Genomic DNA, 22,393 nt, shown 5'->3' with positions numbered 1-22,393 from the left:
AGAGAGAGAGAGAGAGAGAGAGAGAGAGAGAGAGAGAGAGAGAGATGGAATGTTATCTTCTCTTTGATGCAAATGTTAAAAAAAGTGATATTTTGTCTTTCTCATCATTAGAATTTCTCTCAATTTTTCTCTTTTTCTACTTCCCAAAGAGCCATTCTGTATAACAATAATTTTTAAAATTAAAAATATATTTTTTTCAATTTCATGTAAAAACAATTTTTAACATTATTAAAAAAATTTGAGTTCCAGTTTTCCCCATTCCTCCCTTCCCTACCTCCTCATTGAAAAGACAAGGAATTTAACAAACAACATTTTTTTAAAGGAATGTAAGGACCATTCTTCAGAGGCTTAGATCAGACCTATCACTGTTGCCTTCTATTCTGGCATGACTCTGCTGATAGAAGAAGCTTTATTGAAACTTCAACTATTTGCCAAGGCTATGTGCAGAACACTGAGAGAGGCACTGAAGGAGTTGCATGGAGTTTGTAGTTTAATAGGGTAAGGGGAAGGGTAGAAATGGTATGTATATAAGGAGCTCGTGGTTATAAGACAGAAGAACAGATGAAGAATCCTAGCTCATATCTGGTACCTCACCCTCAGGGCTGGTAAGAAGTTTAGCAAGGCCAGTGAACTCAGATAACTATGTAGTCACATAGATGAGCTCTGGGTAGTTCTGTGAACTTTTGGGTCAAATCCTTCTTACTGAAACAGAAAGAGTCTAGAGTGCCTGGAGGTCATAAAGGTTTACTCCTTGTAAGTGTATAAAATCCATATCCATTACTGGTGATGGCTTTGTTGCCTTCACACTAGTTTTGATGGAGCATAGCAGTTTCACCAGCAGTGACATGACAGTTAGGTGGTACAGTGCATAGAGTGCCAGCCTGGAGTCTGAAAGTCTCATCTTCGTGGGTTCAAATCTAACCTCAGACAGCTAGTAAATACTAGCTTTGTGATCCTAGGCAAGTCCCTTAATGCCTCAGTTTCCTCATCTGTAAAATGAACTGGAGAAGGAAATGGCAAACCACTTTAGTATCTTTGCCAAGTAAACCCCAAATGGGGTCAAGAAGAGTCAGGCAAAACGGAAACAACTGAACAACAAAAGGAATTACTCTAAACCTCATACTTTTAGAGTTTCCCATACTCTACTGGTATCTGGGCAGTGACTCAGGGAGGTGGTGTGTGTATGTGTGTGTGTGTGTGTGTGTGTGTGTGTGTGTGTGTGTGTGTGTGTGAAGGGGAGGAGGGGGAAGAATGTGACATCACTGGATGGCATTTAAAAAGACCACATTCTCTCTCCCTAAGTCTGGAAGACTTATATAAGACAAATATAAGATCTGGGACTCCCTCTAAAAGTCCCACCATTTTAAATGAGAGAGAAACTGGTAAGACTTGGACAAGTAGGAAGGTTGCAACTAACAATGTTGAGCATGATGATCCCCAAGGTAGGTGTTGTGTGTGTCCCACTAGTTTATTGAACAGCTTGGGGAAGGGAGAGGGGAATAGAAAGAGTCTCTAATCAGTAGTGATTTAGAAATTATTTATTCTATATTGCTAGTTTTAGCTTGGATTTCTTTCTTTGAAAACTTCCTGTTCATATCCTTTTGACTTTTTGTCATTTGGGGAATGGCTCTTATTCTTATAAATTTGACTCAGTATCCGATATATTTTTGAAATGAGGTATTTATCAGAGAAACTGGATGCAAAGATTCCTCCCCCCCATTTACTAATTTCCTTTTAATTTTGGCTGCATTAGTTTTGTTTGTGCAAAACCTTTTACATTTTATGTGATCAAAATTATCTTGTGAACCTCTCTGTCTCTTATTTGGTCATGAACACTTCCTTTGCCCATAGATATGACAGATAATTTCTTCCAAGCTCCACTAATTTGCTCATGACATCACCCTTTATGTATAAATCCTGAAATTGTTTTCAGGTTCTCTTGGTATACACTGTGAAATGTTAATTTCTGCCTAGTTTCTGTTAGACCACTTTCTAATTTTTTAAACAGTTTTTTTCAAATACTTAGATCTTGCCTAACTTGGATCTTTGGGTTTACAAAATCGTTTTACATGTTCACTGTTTATTGTGTTTCTAAACTATTTCTCTGATCAACTATTTCTTACCTGGTACAAAATTGTGATAATTAAAGCTTTATAGCTTTTCCCCCAACATGGCACCGAAGGCGAAGAAGGAAGCTGTTGTCCCCCCCAAGACAGAAGCCAAGTCCAAGGCCTTGAAGGCAGTGCTGAAGGGTGTCCATAGCCACAAAAAGAAGAAGATCCAAACATCCCCCACCTTCCGGTGACCCAAGACACTGAGACTTCGAAGGCAGCCCAAATACCCTCGGAAGAGTGCCCCTTGCAGAAACAAGCTCGATCACTATGCCATCATTAAGTTTCCCTTGACCACTGAGTCTGCTATGAAGAAGATTGAGGACAACAACACCCTGGTCTTCATTGTGGACGTCAGGGCCAACAAGCATCAGATCAAGCAGGCCGTAAAGAAGCTGTATGACATCGACGTGGCCAAGGTCAACACACTGATCCGGCCCGATGGAGAGAAGAAGGCCTATGTCCGTCTTGCTCCAGACTATGATGCTTTAGATGTTGCCAACATAATTGGAATCATCTAACTTGCTGTGTCCCCCATTCCACCTATGATAAAAATAAAATTTTCCAGAATAATAAAAAAAAAGCTTTATGGTATAGTTTGATGGCTGGTCCTATGTAATGTTTTTTTTTTTCTTTTTCTTAAATTATTTTTTAAAATTAATTTGTTTGTTTCCTTTTAGTTTACAGGATTCAATTCCACAATTCCTTGAGTTTCACATTTTGTTCCTCTCCCTCTCCTCTCCCCCCCCCCCCCCATGGTGGCATATAGTCAAGTATAGGATCTGTAAATACTTTCACATTATACATTAGTCAGGTTATAAAGACGGATTTTATCAGATGGAATGAAAAATGGTAAGGAGGACATAAAACCAAACAAGAGAAGGAAAGAGATTACGTATTTTGCTTCCACCTGGATATAAACTCAGTTCTTTCTAGTTCTTTCTCTGGATGCACATATTTCTCTCCTTCATGAGTCTTTTGGGATTGACTTATATCACTGCATTGCTGAGAAGAGTCCAGTCTATCAAAGTTTGTCATCACACATACTTTGTGTCTGTAATTGTGTACAAATTTCTCCTGGTTCTACTCTTCTCACTCAGCATCAGTTTGTATAAGCCTCTCCAGGTAAATATGAAGAAGTCCTGTGTAATGTTAATGGGATTTAAGATCTTCCCTGCCTATTAATAGGCCTCATGTGGAGCCCATTAAAGGGAAGCTTGCTTAGGGAAGGCTTGCTTGTAGGAAGGCTTTCAAACCTTTTGCTAATTTCTAATTAGGCACTGAGTCATGAGAGTTGTGATGCCTTCCAGCTCTGAGAAGTATATATAAACTCTGAGTTGGTATATTGCTTTGGGGGCTCACTTATGACAAGGACCTTGTGATTCCCTGGTTGAGATTATGAGTGGCCATATGTTTAGAGCTCCCTGACTGCTCAGATGTAAAGGTTCTCTTGATCCAGGGATGTATGCAAAGTGGATTCAGGCAGTCAGAGCCCTGTCTATTGGTCTTTATTTTTCTTTTTGCATTTTCTCTGAAGTTCAGGGTGTTGACTTTCCCTCTAAAAGTAGTGAATATAATTTAAAAAGATTGTTGACCCTTTAAACAGCTATCTTTCCTAGTAAAGCAGATCTAAGAACCTGTGCTAGCAGCCATCCTGGGTATGCCACTGTGGTTGCTGCTACATCCTGCTAGCCCTACTTTTATTCCCACTTTTTTTCATTGATTCCCTTGATATTCCTTACATTTTATTTCTCTAGATGAATTTTGTTATGATTTTTTTCTAGCTCTGTAAGGTAATTTTTTTTGGTAACTTGACTGAGATGGTACTGATAATTTATCTCTTTCATATCTGTTATATTGATTCAACCTGTGAACAATGATTATTTTCCCTGATATTTAGATGTCTTTATTTGTTTGAACAGTGTTTTGCAATTGTGTTTATATAGTTCTGGAGTGCCTTGGGAGGTAGATTCCCAAATATTTTATACTGTCTGTGGTTATTTTAAACGGAATTTCTCTTTCTATCTCCTTCTCCTCCTCCTCCTCCTCCTCTTCCTTCTTCTCTTCCTTTTCCTTTCTCCTCCTAGTAAACTATTTTACTATTTTCAAAAAGTGATGGCTTTATTTCTTCATTGCTTACTACCACTTTTTCTTTTTTTTTAATTGCTATAGCTAAAATTTCTAGTATGGTATTGAAAAGTAATGGTATTAATGAACATTTTTGCTTAACTCCTGATCTTATTGGAAAGGCTTCTAGTTTATGACTTATGATAAATAATATTTGCTCTTAGTTTGAGATATGCTACTGAGCATTTTAGGGAATGTATCAATATTTTTTTCCTGTGCTTGCTAGTATTTTAACAGGAATGGGTATTGTATTTTGTCAAAAATTTTCTTTTTCACATCTATTAGAATAATCATGATTTTTTTTGGTTAATATGGTCAATTATGCTTATAGTTTTCCTAATATTAAACAAGCCCTGCATTCCTAGTCTGGTCATAGTGTAGGATCTTTGTGATAGACTGCCATATTCTCCTTGCTAGTATTTTATTTAAAATTTTTGTTTTGATATTCATTAGGGAAATTGGTGTATAGTTTTTTCTTTGTTTTGAATCTCCCTGGTATAAGTAACAATATGGTATTTGTGTCATAGGAGGAATTTGACAGAAATTCTGTATCTAAAATAGTTTGTATAATATTGGAATTAATTGTTCTTTAAAAATTTGGTAGAATTCACTTGTAAATCTATCTAGTCCTAGAATTTTTTCAAAGGGACTTTGTTTATGACTTATTTAATTTCTTTTTCTGAGATAAGATTTGTTCTATAAACTTTGGCAGTATATATTTTTGTAAATATTAATCCATTTCATTTAGATTATCAGTTTTTTTGGAATATAATTGAGCAAAATAACATCTGACAATTATTTTTATTTCATCTTCATTGGTTATGAATTCACCTTCTATATTCTTGATATTGGTCATTTGATTTTCTCCTTTCTTAAAAAAAATCAAATTAGCTAATGGTGTATTATTTTATTTGTTTTTTTTTTTAAGTGAACTCCTAGTTTTACTTGTTGCTTTAATTTTTTTTACCTTTCGATTTTGTTAATCTCTCCTTTGATTTTTCAGGATTTCTATTTTGGTATTTCATTAGGGTTTTAAAATTTCTTTGCTTTCTAATTTTTTTATTTGCATGTTGAGTTCATTGGTCTGTTCTTTTTCTATATTACTGGTGCACATTTTTGAGATATAAATTTTCTTTTAAGTACTGTTTTGTTTGCACCTTGCAAATTTTGGTGTGTTGTCTCATTATTGTCATATTTAATGAAATTATTGATTGTTTCTATGATTTGTTCTTTGATACTCCCATTCTTTAGGATTAATTTATTTAGTTTCCAAGTAATTTTTAATCTATGCTTCAAAGGCCTTTTGTTGAATATAATTTTTACTGCATTATGATCAGAAATAGATGCACTTAATATTTCTGCTTTTAAAATTTGTTTGTGAAGTTCTTATGCCCTACTACATGGTCGATTTTTGTGAAGATTATGTACGCAGCCAAGAAATTGATATATTACTTCCTATTCCCATTCAGTTTTCTCTAGAGACCTATCAGAGCTTATTTTTCTAAAATTCTATTCATCTACTTAACTTCTTTATTATTTATCTTCTTTTAGATTTAGCTATCTCTGAGAGGGATAAATTGAGTTCCCTCACAACATAGTTTTACTCTATTTCCTCCTGGAGCTCATTTAACTTTTCCTTTAAGATTACTATACCTTTTGGTGAAAATATGTCCAGTATTGATATTAACTCATTGTCTACAGTTGTTTTGTTCGTTGGTCCTCCTGACTCCAGGGCTGGTGCTCTATCCACTGAGCCACCTAGCTGCCCTCTGGTACCTTTTTAGTGAGATAGAGTTTCCCTGGTTATTTCTTTCAATTAGGTTTATTTTTGCTCCTGTCTGAAATTATGTTTGCTATCCCTGCTTTTCCCCCTTTAGTTGAAATATAATGGATTTTGTTCCAACACCTTATTTTAACTCTCTGTGTGTCTTTGTTTCAAATGTTTCTTATAAACAACATATTGTTGGATTCTTGTTTCTAATCCATTCTTCTATCCTTTAATGTTTTTATCAGTGATGATTGCTAACTGTGTATTTTCTTCCATCATACTATTTTATACATTTCTTTCTCTTTTTACCTTGTCTCCTCTTTAAGAGTCTGTTTTGCTTATGACCAGGCCTCCCTAATCTACTCTCCTTCTTATTCCCCTCCCCCCCCCCCCATCCCCACTGCCTCCTCCTTTCTCTTAATCCCTTTCCCTCCTATTTCTCTTTTGGGTAAGATGAATTTCTGTACCCAGCTACACATGTATGTATATTCTTTCCTACTTGAACCAGTTTAGATGTGAATGATAGTCTTGCCCACTAACCTTTCACTGTCCTTTCCATTATATAAACTCTTTCTTGTGTGTCCCATTTATGAGATTATTTTCCCCATTCTCCCTGTCCCTTTCCCCTTCTCCCAGTGTATTTCACTTTTCTACTCTTCCCTTCTTTCTGCCTTGGTGCTTCCTGGTCTGGCTCAGCTTCCTTTCTGTACCTGTGTGTTGGAATAGTCTCTATTTTTGCTACTGCTGGCATGCCATACTCCTGGTCAGTCCCCACCCCAGTGTGTACAAAACTTGGCCTGTCTTTCTAAGCTTCCCTGGGCTGGGAAAAATGACTCATTCTTACTTTTTCTTGTCTTTTTCTATTAGAATTTGGTGTGGTGCATTTTCTAGGTTGTTGTGGAGGAGGTGCTAGGTGAGATAGACAAAAATGTTTCCTCTTACTCTGCCATCTTGACTTTTTCCACTTCCTTTTCTTACATAGTTAATTACCAAGGCCTTTTGATTTTTACTCCTTCCTTCTATCCCTCCCCTGACCCCCCAACTCTTCCTTTCTTTATTGTTCTTACTTTTACCATCATAATTAATATAGGCCATAATTATAACCCATTTTGAGTATTTCAATATCCTTCTTGCAGATCTTTCTGTTTGTCCTCTCTCCACATTCCAATCTATTATTTATATTTCTACCAAAACAGTCTTGCCTATATATAGATCTGGTTGCTGTTACTCTTTTGCTCAAAAATTTTCTGTGGTTTCCCATTACCTCTTCTCTGTCAATCAAGATCATCTACAATCTGATACCAACCTTCTTTTTTCACCACTATCTAATATTTTTCTTCTGTACACATTATACATTCTAGCCAAATTAGACTATTCTCTGCCTTCCAAACATACCATAGGTTGTCATTCCTCTATAATTTTGCTCACCCTGTTCTCTTTGCTTGCAATGTCCTCCTGGCCCTTTTTTGCTTATAGAATTTCAGGCTATTCTTTAAATCCCATCCTTCATCATACTTACCCAGTCCCCAAACTCTTCCATGATACTTTTTTTAATCCTCTAATTGATAATGACCTTTCCTCTCAGACTTCCCATAGCCCCCTTTTGAGGGGTAATTCACTATTGTACCTGGTATTTAATCTTGTGTGTTAGATTTATTTGTGTTTGCTATGGAAGACCCTTGATTTATTAGCTATATAAACATTCCTGAGTCCCTTAATATCTCTTAGCTTCAATTCCTCATTTGTCAAATGGGGATAATGCCTCTATTACCTACCTCACAGATATGTGTGAGGATCAAATGGAATAATGTATATACATAAAGTACTTTGTAAACTTTTAAGTGCTATATAAGTACTAATAGTAATTGCTGATGGGATCTTTGAAGGTGGAGCCATATCTTGAAATTTGTATCCCTAGAATAACATAGCACAGTACCTTCTCTTAGTAATTGATAAAAAGTTGTTTGTGTGACAGTGACTCTCACCTTTATAAAAAGGTCATGGATAGGAACACAATACCATTATACTATTGTACTCTGCAGTACAATTTTCTTGGACCTTTTACCCCACTCACAATGGCTTCTTATAAAAAATTGAAGGCATACGCTCATGCAAATCTAGCAATTAGAAAAAGCCTCAGAGATCATCAATTCCTATCCATACTTAAGTAGGGATCTCCTCTACAGAACCCCTAAGAAAGAGTCATTTATCATCCTCTTGAAAATCTATGGTGATGGGACCTCACTCTCTATGAAGCAATCTATCTCACATGTGAACAGCTCTAAATGTTATGAAGCTTTTCTTCATATTGACCTTATCTGTGCTTCTCTATAACTTTCCAGTCAATTGGTCCTAATTACCCTGGTCTTTAGTCAAGTAAAACTACTCGAATCCCTCTTTGACATGACTTTCCTTCAAATACTTTAAGATGTTGACAATGCCTGACACATAGTAGGAACTTACTAAATGTTTATTGACTATTATTGACTGTGTTCCTCCTGAATTCTCTCTTTTGAGAACTGGAAATAACACTAATAACCACTTTCATTTTAAAGATCAAGCACCAAGTTTATTTATTTATTTACTTTTTTAAAATATTTTTTTTCCTTTTTATTTATTTATTTATTTTAGTTCGCATCATTCATTTCCACAAGATTTTGAGTTACAAATTTTCTCCCAATTTTCCCCCTACCCACCACCCCAAAACAGTGATCCCACTGAATATTCCCTCCCCTAATCTGCTCTTTCTCATATCTTCCCCCACACCCCCTTTGACTTTCCAGTAGGGCATGGTGGATCTCTATGCCCCAGTTCCTGTATTTCTTACTTCCCAGTTACATGTAAAATAATAATAATAATAATATATATTTTTTAAACATTTGATTTTAAACCTTTGAATTCCAGATTTTTTCCTTACTTCCCTTGTCACCTACCCTTACTGGGAAGATAAGCCATTCAATATAGGTTGTACATGTATAGCTATGCAAAACATTTCCATAGTGGATATATTGTGAAAGACTGACTATAATTCCCTCTATCCTGTCCCACCCCCACTTGTTCTGTTCTCTACTTTGATCCTGTCCCTTTTCAAAAGTGGGTGCTTCTAAATTCCCTCCCCGCCCAGCCTGCCCTCCCTTCCATCATCCCCCTTCTCATCCCCTTCCCCCCTACTCTCCTGTAGGGTGAGATACCCTATTTAGTGTGTATGCCATTCCCTCCCTAAGCCAAATTCAGTGAGAGTAAGGTTGACTCATTCCCTTTTCCCTTCCTTTTCTTCCCTCCCTTGTAACAGTTTTCCCTTGCGCCTCTTCTATATGAGATAGTTTACCCCATTCTGTCTCTCCCCATCTCCTCTCATTATATTCCTCTCTCACCTCATAATTTCACCTTTTAAGCATCATCCCTTCCTATTCAACTGGTCCTATGCCCTATGCCTATACATTTCTATTCCCTTCAACTATTCTTATGAGAAAAGTTTCATAAGTTATAATGATAATTTTTCCATGTAGGAATGTTAATAGTTCTTAAGTTCCTTATGATTTCTTTTCCCTGTTTGCTTTCTCATGATTCTCTTTTGCTTCCTGTATCTGAATGTCAAATTTTCTATTCAACTCTGGTTTTTTCATCAAGAATATTTGAAAGTCCTCTATTCCACTGAATGACCATATTTTCCCCTGAAACACGATACTCCGTTTTGCTGGGTAGGTAATCTTTAGTTTTAATCCCAGCTCCTTTGACCTCTGGAATATCATATTCCAGGCCCTTTGATCTCTCAGTGTAGAAGCTGCCAGATCCTGTGTTATCCTGATTGTGTTTCCACAGTATTCAAATTGTTTCTTCCTGGCTGCTTGTAATGTTTTCTCCTTGATCTGGGAACTCTGGGATCTGGCTATAATATTCCAAGAGTTTTCTTTTGGGGATCTTTTTCAGGAGGTGTCTGGTGGATTCTTTCAACCTCTATTTTGCCCTCTGATTCTAAAATATGAGGGCAATTTTCCTTGAGAATTTTTTGAAGGATGATTTCTAGGTTCTTTCTTTGATCATGGCTTTCAGGTAGTCTAATAATTTTTAAATTATCTATCCTGGATCTATTTTCCATGTCAGTGGTTTTTCCAATGAGATATTTCACATTGCCTTCTATTTTTTCATTTGTTTTATTCTTTTTAATTGTATCTTGATTTCTCATAAAGACACTAGCTCCCATTTGTTCCAATCTAATTTTGAAGGAATGATTCTCTTCAGTGAGATTTTGAGATTCTTTTTCCATCTGTCAAATTTGGCTTTTTAAGGCATTCTTCTCCTCATTGGCTTTTTGAGCTTCTTTTGCCATTTGAGTTAGTCTATTTTTTAAGGTGTTATTTTCTTCAGTCTGGTTGTTGACTCATTTTATAATTTTCTTGCATTGTTCTCATTTCTCTTCCCAATTTTTCCTCCACTTCTCTTATTTGGTTTTCAAAATCCTTTTTAAGCTCCTCTATGGCCTGTAAGCAGCTTATTCTTTTCTTGGAAGCTACTGCTGCAGGAGTTCTGACTTTGCTGTCTTCCTACTATTCCATGCTTTGATCCTTTTTGTCCCCAAAAAAGGAATACAATGTTGGATTGCTGTGCTTGCCTTGCTTCCCTCGTTTGCTCATGTTGCCACTCAATTACTTGACTTTTGAGCTTTTTGCCACAGTAGAACTCTGCTACCAGTGGGGGGGGGGAGCTTTTTCCAAATTGCTGGGGTTTTCTCAGCTGCTGGAGCTATTGGTTGGGTGCCCTCTCAGAAGCCTCCACAAGGTCTGGCACACTGTTCATGTACACTAGGACCTCCACCCCAGAAAGTGTTCCAGATCCAAGCAGGTTAAAGCAAGAACGATTACCCCTCAGACTGGTCACTTGGTCCCCCTACAATCTGCAGGCTCAGAGCTCTGAAGCATCCACATGGCAGTGGCTGCAGGTCCACCATGCCTCATTTTCTTCTCGCTCTGGGGGCAAAGGCCGGATTGCACTCTCAGATTCCCATGTCCCAAAGTCCACACTGCACTGACCTCTCACTTTGTCCTTAGCATCCATGGGTTTATAATTCTGGAAAGCACCACAGCTGCTGGTGATCTGAAGTCCCTCTAGCCATTTGCTTGTTGTGGCTGCCCTGAGGCTAAAACCTTGGGCTCCTGCAGGGCTGGGCTTGGCTCCCAGAGGGCTGTGCTGGCTGCTTCCTGCCAGCCTACCAGGCTGTCCTTAGTGGTAGGTTAGCTACTCTGTGTCATCTTGTGGATTCTGTAGATCCAAAATTTGTTCATAGTCACTTTTTACATTAATTGGAGAAGGTGGGAGCAGGAGCCCTGCAGAAGTCCTGTTTCTGCTCCACCATCTTGACTCCCTAAAACATCTCTTCAAGCACTAAGTTTAAATAATTTATCTAATGTTGCACAATTAATAAGAGGTCAAACCAGGATTTGATCCTAGGTTCTCACTCTGTGATATGCTCTAGGCTAGCTCTCTAGGCTAAACATCCCAAGTTCTTTCAATAAATTCTCCTATGGAGTAATCTCAAAATCCCTGCTAATCTTGCTCACCTCTACCAACTCTAGATGGTCAGTAGCCTTCCTAAAAGTTGTGCCCAGAACTGTGCGTGACACTCTCAAAGTGATCTGACTAGAGTAGAGTCTAATGGAATCAGACCCTTCCTTACTCTGAACTTGTGCTTCTATTAAGGCAACATTCTAGGAAGGGTTTGTGTTTGGTTTTTTTGTCTGCCATGTCATATTGGGCATCCATTGATTCACTGAAACTGTGATGTGCTATTTTTCAGAAAGTCTATCTTTTCCTCTGACAGTCGTACATGCCCTCATCCCCTTTAGCTAACATTAGTGTAATTTTTCATTTTCTGGCTGCCATGGAAGGTGGCCTGGAAGGTTCAGAAGTTGAAAAAGTACAGCAATTTTTTGCTCCATGTCTTTGAGATGTAATAAGAATTCTGTATTTATTTACAATGCCACCTTTCCCCCTCTGACTGGGGTAAGGGAAATGGAAGCTTTTGGAGTTTCATCTCTGTAGTTTCATGGCTTAAGCAGCCTAATCATTTTTGACATAGAAGAAATTATGGAGGACATTTCAGGAAATACTCAGATTGGCTGTGGTAATAGTCATCAGCACTTTGCAACTCAGTAGAGTGATAGAATTTCATTTATAATGAATTTCTGTGCTAGGGAGTTCTGTATTGAAAGGACTTAAGCATTTAGAAAATTTCTCCTGGAATATATCGTCCCATAACAATACAGTAATGTGAAGGAATCTTATTGTGATCACATTTATATATGATATGTGCCTAAAATTAATGTCAATAATATTTAGAAATAAGCCATCTCTTTCAAATGAGCCTCATTTCCTTTTCAAAGCAACATTTAACTAGTTGGATGAAGGGTTAGACATGAACTGTACATTAACTTTCAGAGGAGGTTTTCCATTTGAAAGAGGAGGAAAGCAGGTGCGTGTTTAAATCAGCACATGTGTAAATTGGTGCTCAAAAATTCTTTTTGATGAGGAAATTTAACCCTGCTTTCATTAGGATACATAATTTGACAATATATAAATTTTCTGTAGCCTTTGTTGCCTCAGGATAAGATAGCTCCTTTGTTCACGTTGGGTGGGCAAAGGGCAGTAATAGCTTAAGGGGTATGTTTGTACCATTGGAAGGATGGCCTTCACCCAAGAGATCTCTTGGTATGTTGAAACATGTGTATCTTATGTCCTTTTAGTAGAATGTAAGTGCTTCAGTGAAGGCTCTTGACTTGGTCTTTGTACTCCAGGACCCAGTGCAATGCTTTGCACACAATAGATAATTAACAGACTTTTAGAAGTTGAATTGAATATTTTGTAAGATTTTTAGTAATGTGTAGTGGGAAAAGCAGTGGAATTAGAGTCAGGAGACACCTGACTGAGAACAAGGTACCCAACTTCTCTAAGATGCATTTTCCTCACAAATGAATGATTGAAAAAGCAGTCATTAAGTGCTGATCATATGCCAAAGCACTATCTCTATTAAGAGAAAAATGAAACATTCTCTCAAATGGTACACATCCTAAGTGAAGACAGAACTACAGGGTTATAAATCATAGGCTCATAAATTAAATGATGGAAGAGACCTTCGAGGTTCATCAAGTCCAACTCCCTCATTTTACAGAGGAGGAAACTGAGGTTGAAAGATTAGGCAACTTGCCTAAGATCAAACAAGTGGTTAATGTTTGAGACAGAATTCAAAACCAGGTCTTCTTGACTCCAGGTCCATCACTCTTCCATACTACGTGGCACATATAGGAAGGAACCATCTATAAATCATAGGGTTGTTGTAAGGCTCAAAGAAAATTTTGTATGTATATGAATGTGTTTATATATGTACATACACATGTATTTCCATCTATACACACATGTGTAGATACACATGTGTGTATCTATTTTTGTGTGTGCACATATATATGGTTCCATGAATAGTGGCATCACCAATTATTGCTCTGTACATTTTCTTTTGGGGAGTCAGTGATAGTATTTATTCCTCACACAGGGTAGTACCAGTGCAATGTCTTTATTATGCTGTGGGTTTGAGGTGTTGCTGTTTCTTCAGAACACTGTGGAAACAATAGCTACACTGGAACAATTGCTTCTTCTCTCACTACTCTGTCATGGTTTTCCATGTGCCAGTCTCTTGATATAGGTTTTGATTACACTCAGAATGTTTTTCTACCTAGTTGCCTTTCCGAACAATTTCTTCTATTTGGAGGCAATTTCTTCTATTAGTTCAGCAGATAGAATGGTGAGTTCAAATCCTGCTGTGATATTTATATTTACTAGATTTGTGACCCTGAGCAAATCACTTAACCTCTGTCTGCTTCAGTTTCCTTATCTGAAAAATGGAAATAATAATATCAATTTCCTCCCACAATTATTGTGAGGATCAAATGAGATAATATTTGTAATTAAAACAGTGCCTGACACAAAGTAGGTGCTTAATAAATGCTTGTTTCCTCCCTCCTTCCTTCTTTCCTTTCTTCCTTTCTTTTCTTCATTTGTTCTTTCTGTCCTCCATCCCTTCCTTCCTTTCATCCCCTTCTTTCCTTTTTTTGTCTAGAAAATAGTCATTCTCTTCCATCCCAGAAATTATAGAAGCATTCTGAAAACCCTTTTACCTTTCTCTGACCGGGGGAGCAGCTTTTCTTTCTAATTCTTGTGACTGGTAACACATAGACCAACATAGAATAACATGTTTAGGTCACTGGAACATTTATTTTTGTGTATGCATCTACTAGAGTGGTGGAGCTATATGAGCTATAGTCTTATGCTTCTTTGTGACTTACTTAGGAATTGTCCTTGTAAATTATCATTGCATGCTGCCTATTTGTAGGTGGACCTTGGGTTTTGTTTTTTTTTTTGCCTTTTGGAGGGCAATTGGGGTTAAGTAACTTGCCCAAGGTTACAGGGCTAGTATTTTTGTGTGGGTGTTAAGTATCTCAGGCCAGAACCGAACTCGGGTCCTCTTGACTCCAGGGCCGGTGCTTTACTCACTGCACCACCTAGCCGCCTCGGACCTTGGTTTTTAAGGGACTATTGCAAATGCTATATTGAAGCTGGCCTGGCCACACTCTGTTCTTCTTTTAACTGAGTTCTGCTAATCTACCAGGTGTTGGTAATTAGTGTTTCTTTGTTTCTTCTGTGGGGCTCCTGAGTGTTATGGAATCAGAATCACAGAATCTTGGAGTTTGAAGGAATCTTACAAGCTACCTTGTTTAACCTCTGCCTGAATAAGAATTCCCTCTATAACATATTAGGAAAATGGCCCTCTAGCCTTTAAAGCCCTCCAGTGAAGGGTATCCCACTGTTTCCTAAGGAATTTCATTCTGTTTTTGTATAGTAGTGGGAAATTTTTTCCTTAAGTTTTGCAAACCTAAATTCTCCACTTTGCAACTTCAATTTATAATTTCTCCTAATTCTACTCTCTTTGATCAAATGGAACAAGTCTGATCCCACTTCTATTTCACAGATTTCCAAATGGTTAAAGACAGTTATTGAATTAAAACTGTTATTTTTTTGGGGGGGGTTAAGACTCTTAAGACTTTTTAAAAACAAAATTATTAGCAATGAATCACTTTATTCTTTGCATAAATAAAAAGTTTCACATACTAAACAGTAGCTACTTTGATTACTGTTCTTTGGACAGGCACTTTTATATGGGCCATTTGTTAATTGATCAACGAATTCCTAATTGGGTGGTTTAGTGGTTAGTTGTGGTCTGTTTCCATATTTTGGGGGGGGGTGTCAGGTAAATTGTAGGCTTTGGAGAGATTGCCTTAGCTAAGTTGCCTAGAGTAATAATATATCCCCAGAAGAACTTCAGTGGTTATCAGTCCCTATCATCATCATCATCATCATCATCATCATCAATCAATCAATCACCACCATCACCATCAATCAATCAATCACCACCACCACTTTCTTAGAATATCTGGGATGTTACTAGTATTCCAGGGACAGGGAGCAGGCTCAGTGATCTTTCAGGGTTCTGTGGAAGAATGTGTCAGTTTTACTTCCCCAAGTGCCACATCCTACATGGATGACAGAGAGCTTGGTTACAACAATGGCACCATTAATAGTGGTAGCCATTTCTATTGAGTACTTGACACCCAGTCCAACATGGCCATTGTAGTCTACAATGGCTGCAAAATGTCATATGATCATGGAATCATATGATTTGAGAGTTAAAAGGAACTTCAGTGTCTGCCTAGTATAATTCATATATGAAATAATCTTCATTCCCATATACTTTATCTTCCCCCTGCCAACCTGCCCCCCAAAACTTGTATACCATATTTTGAGAAATCACAGTTGAAAACTGCTTAGATTTATGAATCCTAGTATAAAATAAAAATAGAATCTACTGGTCCCCTTCTAAAAGAAACTTCAAAAAGAACATTCTTAGGAATGTTATAGGCAAAATCAAGAGCTTGTAGGTCAATAAAAAATATCATAAGTATCAGAAAGAATGCTCAAGTACCAGGGAGCCACACAAAACTTGGAAACTGTCATTTTAAAAAATAGGAGAACTTGGAGCATGATATTCCAAAAAGCAAAAGACACAACCAAAATAACCTAGCAATCCTGAGTATAACCCTATAGCAGAAAAAATATGTCTTTAATGAAGTAGGAGCCTTCCAAGTTTTGCAGGTGAAAAGATCTAAGCTGAATAGAAACTCTGAAATGGAAATCCCATAGTCAAGAGAAACACACACACACTCACACTCACACACACATTCACACTCATACTCACACACTCTAGTAATTCAGGGGGATTATTCAAGGGTGAAGTATTTACATTCTAACAGTTGGAGAAGAAACAATTGTCATCTCAAACCCATAATGTCATCAAAGATCATAGAGGGAATTAAATAAGTTTTATTATGTTTTGATGATCTTAAAAGAAGAAAAAGGAAGAAAAGGAATATATTAGAGAAGAAAAGGTAGAATTTATTCTCTCACATATTCTGGTGTTCAAGAAGATAGTACAAATATGGACAAAGGAGTAGGGAGGAGTGATCATCACTGAAACTTCATTTTCATGAACTAGACAAAGCAGGGTAGAACACACACACACTCACACACACACTCATACACACTCACACACACACACTTTCATACACTCACACACTGTAGTGCAGAATTACTTTCAACCCAACTGGGAAACAGGAGGGATCTGGGAGAAGTGAGAAATAAGGTCAGTTTCAGGAAGAGATGAGTCATTAGCAAAACAAATTGCAACCTCAGTGGGTGGATTGTGAAAAAATGAAAGGAAAGAAGGAAGAAAAAGAAGGGTAAGAACCTCTCATGGGAGATAGAAGAGAAGATGGATAGGGGAGGGGAAACATCAAATCTAAATCACTAATGCTGAGTACATTCCTTATAGTACTTGTCTTAATGAAGAGAGAAGTGGAGGGCAGAGAGAGAAATGTGCAAGAGGATAGGATGGAGAGACACACAAGTGATATTTGCCTCCCTATTCCACATCACTAAATTGTGTATTTCCTTTGATCCAGTGATCTTTTTTTCTATACCATTCCTCCAGAGAGATCTGGGAAAGAGAAAATGGGTCCGTAGGTAAAACAATATTTGTAGCAGAATTTTGGTAGTGACAAAAAGCTGGAAACTAAGGGGATGCCCATCATTTGGAGAGTGATTGAAAAAATTATTGTGTATTAATTTAATGGAGTGGGCAGTGTGGTGGTACAGTAGATAGAGTGCTGACCTGGAGCCAGAAAGGCTCATCTTCTTGAGTTCAAACCTGACCTCAGACACTTACTAGCTGTGAGACCCTGGGCAAGTCATTTCACCCTGCTTGCCTCAGTTTCCTCATCTGTAAAATGAGCTGGAGAAGGAAATGGTAAACTAGTATCTTTGCCAAGAAAACACCAAATGGGGTCATAAAGCATCAGACACAACTCAAAAACAACTAAACAACAATAACAACAATGTAATAGAATATTATTGTGTTATAAGAAAGGACAGAAGCGAAAGCTGATATGAACTGATGCAGACAGGAGTGGATAATAGCAGTAGACCAGTATAGTAAAGAAAAAACTGTGATAGACTTAAGAACTCTCACCAATTGAGTGACCATCCATGATTCCAGACAACATACCACCTACCTCCTGGGTGAGGTGATGTACTCTAAGTTTAGAAGGAGATATAAATGTATTTTTTGGCTATAGCCAGTGTAGGAATTTGTCATATATGATTGTGCATATTTGTCACCATGGTTTTTGTTATTCTTTTCTTTCATTTTGGGGTGAGACTGTTGGAGTGTCCTATTTTCTTGCAAAGTGTAAAACCAAGCATGAGCAGCTTTCCAGAGGACTGCTGCTGTGAATAGCTTTCAAGGTTCTGGTTACACAGTAAAGTAAACTCTCTATTTATTGGTTAGTTTTTATTGTTCTTCCTGTATTTCCTTTATGGATGTTCCTCTGTACCTTTAGTATGTTAATTTTCAGTGGTCCTTCCACTTGTAGAGATATACTTAGTGCTGTAATTACATTACCTTTTAAGGTAGTCCATTTTGGGGAATTCCCAAGCTCAATCCCTCACTGATTTTCAATAGATTCATACTCACACATATTATATATACATATATATAAAATATTTTTGCATGTTATCAAACTTCTAGATCCTTAGCTACGTACATATCTTTCTTAGAATTTGATGTTTGGGGTGGCCAGGTAGCACAGTGAGTAAGAGCACTGGCTCCAGTGTTGGGATGACATGGAGATCGAATCCTGGGCTCAGACACTTAGCACCCACCCAGAAACACCTGGCCGTGTAACCTTGAGCAAGTTACTTAACCCTGATTGCTTAAAAAAAAAAGAATTTGATGTTTTATGTGATCTGCATTTCCAGTCACTAAGGGATAAAATGATAATGATTGGTAGTCTATTTTTCACATTCTTTGTCACTTAGCAGTCAATGTGTTTTCATATTTGTTTTTGTTTCTTTTTTTTTGTGGTCAGTGTGGACAAAAGTCCTTTAATGTTTTTGTACCATGATTCTACTATTTGTACAGTAGGTATAGTGATACTGACCCGCTTCTGTCATTGCTGTGAAAATTAAAATTAAACCTCTTTATAACTGAAAACCCTCATATGCATGTAGAAAGCTAAGAAGTAATAGAAATTATCACTATCTCTGGGAACACATATCAATAGAAAAACAAAGTCAGATTAAAAAAAATACTTCATGGGAGAATTTACCTGAAGCAGAAAGAAATTGAGGAGATAGGCTTTCTATCATACAGTTTCTTCAACTCTCTGGACCTTGGTTTCTTGTAAAATTAAAGGATTGGAAGAGTTAATTTCTAAGGTTCTGTCCTGCCCTAAAATCTTACAGTCTTTGTTCTGAAATTCATCAGTCTGAGGGTTTGCTGTGATAAGAGAAAGGGCCATTTATTTGACTCTTAGAAAATATCCTGATTCTAGTTTTCTGAAAATTGAAATCAAGTTACCATCAGGGGTGGGGTGGGATGGGCCTCAGTGTCTTCCTTTGTTTTGTTCTTGTCTTTGAAGAGATCTGAACTTTAGCTCAGTACCATGAAATGAATACAGAAGCAGTTGGACTGCATAAGTACATATGGTCATATATGTCCCAGTCTGGAGACCTTTACTTGGGTGAGGAGGGAAGTCTGTGGAAGACAAACTGGCAATAGCCAACTGACCTCTACCGCCTAATGTTTTGTTCTCACATTCTGATTTTAGTCTCTTGTGCAGTTCTCTCTAGCATTCTGGCTCTCCCCTCAGAACAGTTTATTGATTACCCTTTTGAATCTTGACTTTGTCACCCTCATCCTTTTTTGGGTCTGTTCATAGGTCACTTGTTAATCTGTCCCACACCTCTGCCCTTCTCACTCCCTCCTCTTCTAACTTCCTCCCCCTCAACCAGGAATCAAGACATAACAAGAGAGGTGCCAAGAGAAAAAAAAAATAGATTAGGACTTTTCATCCTGGAAAGATACAGGAACCAAGTCAATAAGAACAAGGCCAGGGTGAACTTGGACGTGTTCACCAAATACTGGTCAGAATGAAGACAAAGCATTTCTTGCCTTTTGAAAAAAAAAAACCAACATAAATTTTAGATAAGTGAGAGAAATTCAATTCAGCAAGCATCTAATATGCTCCTACTATGTACCAGGTACTGTGGATACGATAACAAAAAAGTCTCACTTGAGAAATTTAGATTTTACTGGCAGGGAAAAAACATGTACATAGATAAGTGAAATTTAAAAATATGGACCCACACACATTTAATATATTAAATATAATAGCATTGATATAACACTAATGTGTTTTATTTAACTTCATTTAAGTTTTCAAAGCACTTTAATTATGTTAACTCATTTGATCCCCATAACAGCTCTGGGAGGTAGATACTCTTATTGTGCCAATTTTACAGATAAGGAAATAGGCAAATATAGAGGCTAAATGTCTTACTCATGATCTACAGGGTGTGACTGAGGCAGGATTTGAACTCATCTTCTTCACTACAATTTCAATGTTCCACCTGACTATCTGTATGTGTATATATGTACATAGACACATATATGTGCATGCACATACACACAGAATTAATACAAAAGAATTTGGGGGTGGGAGGCAAATGAATTAGGATGAATTAGGGCTTTTTAGAGAAGATGGAACATCCTTCAAGAGAATTAAAGATTTCAAGAGATTTAGGTGAAGAAAAAAAGCATTTTAGTGGTGGGAGACAGTTTGTACACAGGCATGTAGGTGGAAGCTGGAATTCTATGCATGAGGGACAGCAAAGTGGGCCAGTTTGTCCAGAATGTAGTGTGTATGGGGGAGGAGCCAGATGTGAACATCGTGGAAAGATAGGCTGGAGGCAGATTGTAAAGGGCTTTAAATGCCAGATGGAGGAATTTGTGATTTACCTGAGAGGTAAGAGGGAGACAAGGAAGATTCTTGAATAGGAGAATGATTATGGCTAGACCTGTGCTTAAGGAAACTTTGTAGAGGATAATCTGGAGAAGGATAAAGCCAGATGTACGGAGATTATTGCAATCATTCAGGTAAGAGTCAATGAGGGCCTGAGTCACAACAATAATCAATCAGTCCATGAACATTTATTAAACACCTACTGTCTCCTGGACCTTCTACTAAGTACTTGGGATACAAAGAAAGGAAGAAGACAGTCCTAGCTCTCAAGGAGCTCACATGCCCCGCCCCACCCTTCACCCTCTCTAATTGAGGGAAGAAGAGGCCCCAGGGAGAGGAAGTACTGAGAAAGTGTGAGTTGCAGGGTTGATGTGACCTTGATAAGGTTCCAGAGAACATGATGAAATTCTAATGAGTGCTGAGCAACAGAATATTTGTAAATATTTGTAAAAAGCACTAGGGACTCCTGATCTTTTAAAGTAATGCAATCAGTGAATCATTTTATAAAAATCACATCCTAATTTATCTTTAAGTTTTACATATTTAGATATTAGTATATTGGGAATATTTAAGCCTGAATGTTATTTTAATGAATTGAGTTATTTAAAAAAATGAATAAAGATGCATGCCTGACTATCATTGCCATTCCAGATTTAATGTCCCCAGAAGTGGTGACTGATCACATATGTTGAGTGAAGGATATCTGGTTGGTGAGGTTAGCGTTTTAGTGAGACCATCTTTTTTCAAAGGGGTTACACTAAGCCCGTTTAACACAATGGTTGTTTACAATTCACTCCTCAGATAATGCTGAGTACAATGGGGATTGAAGGTAAGCTAGGTGGCACAGTGTATAGTGTTAGGCCTGGAGTCAATAAGACCTGAGGTCTAATGCAGCCTTGATACTTGTAGCAGCAAGTACCCTACCATCCCCAGGTTGGCTGCCAACACAGGTTCTTAGATCTGCTTTTCTAAAGGAAAGAAACTCAAAATGGGTTAACAATCTTGCTTTAATCAATGAAACATATCATTCAGGGGAAAAAGTCAGCACCCCAAACTTTGTACAGACAGAAGTTATAAATAGAAGTTACAAGCAGACAGAGAAACAATTCAGCAGACAGGCTTCCAACTGTCTGACCATTACATCCATACCTAGCCACAGTTACCAGAGAGGGAAGCAGCAACATCTGGGTTTTCAAAGCCAGAGGCCTCGATGGCTGCCCCGAGTCTTGTCTAGTTATATCACACAATACTTCTCAAAGTGAGCCCCAAAACAAAGCCTCATATCAGGGTTTATATAGCCTTCTCCTGGCTCAGAGAATGTCACAACCCTCTTGTCCCATTGCCCAATCACAGAGCACCAAGGTGTGGGCATTCCTGAAAACCAAGCCTCCCACCACAGGTTCCATGTGACCACATTCAGCCTATTAGGGGGCAGGGTATATTTTCAAATCAAGGAATATTCTCAAAGTCACTTAAGCCTATCAAAGGGCCTAGGGGCAGGGAAGATCTTAAATTCCATAACAATACTGTGTAACCCTGGGCAAGTCACTTAACCCTGTTTGCCTCAGTTTCCTCATTTGTAAAATGAGCTGGAGAAGGAAACAGGCTACAGTTTTGTCAAGAAAACCCCAAATGTAGTTCCAAAGAGTAGTACACAACCAAAATGACTGAACAACTACAAAAATAATTGGGATTAAATTGTGTCTTTGCCACATAACCTTCACTGTAGTAGTGATGTTTTGAGATCTCTATCTCACCTGCCACATAATTTAAAATTCTGTATTCAGCTATTAAGTATATGGACTTTGTTTTTGTTCATTTGATTTTTAGAATTGCTGACCACAAAACTAGTTCAGCCTATATAAATAGCTACCTGAAACAAATTTAAGTGAATCCTGAGATATTTTGGAGGAAGGGAGCCTTTT

At 37.6% G+C, this 22,393-nt stretch overlaps 2 protein-coding genes across 10 annotated transcripts in view; both read left to right on the top strand.

Moving 5' to 3' along the window:
- The window catches only part of CSGALNACT1 (chondroitin sulfate N-acetylgalactosaminyltransferase 1), a 405,491-nt gene that overhangs the window by 64,628 nt on the left and 318,470 nt on the right, over window positions 1-22,393 (top strand). The gene's annotated exons all lie outside the window — the stretch shown is intronic.
- Window positions 2,163-2,632, top strand: LOC138151819 (large ribosomal subunit protein uL23-like). The gene is made up of 2 exons (XM_069075385.1): window positions 2,163-2,242; window positions 2,333-2,632. The coding sequence occupies exons 1-2, from the start codon at window positions 2,171-2,173 to the stop codon at window positions 2,630-2,632; spliced, it is 372 nt and encodes a 123-aa protein (XP_068931486.1). The 5' UTR covers window positions 2,163-2,170.

Source organism: Petaurus breviceps, unplaced genomic scaffold (assembly GCF_028583685.1).
Source record: "Petaurus breviceps papuanus isolate PSGF00001 unplaced genomic scaffold, PetGlider_PUasm1.0 90919, whole genome shotgun sequence".
In the NCBI taxonomy this organism is placed as follows: Eukaryota; Metazoa; Chordata; class Mammalia; order Diprotodontia; family Petauridae; genus Petaurus; species Petaurus breviceps.
The sequence above is the reverse complement of the archived record's forward strand: the minus strand, read 5'-3'. Positions and strand labels throughout refer to the sequence as shown.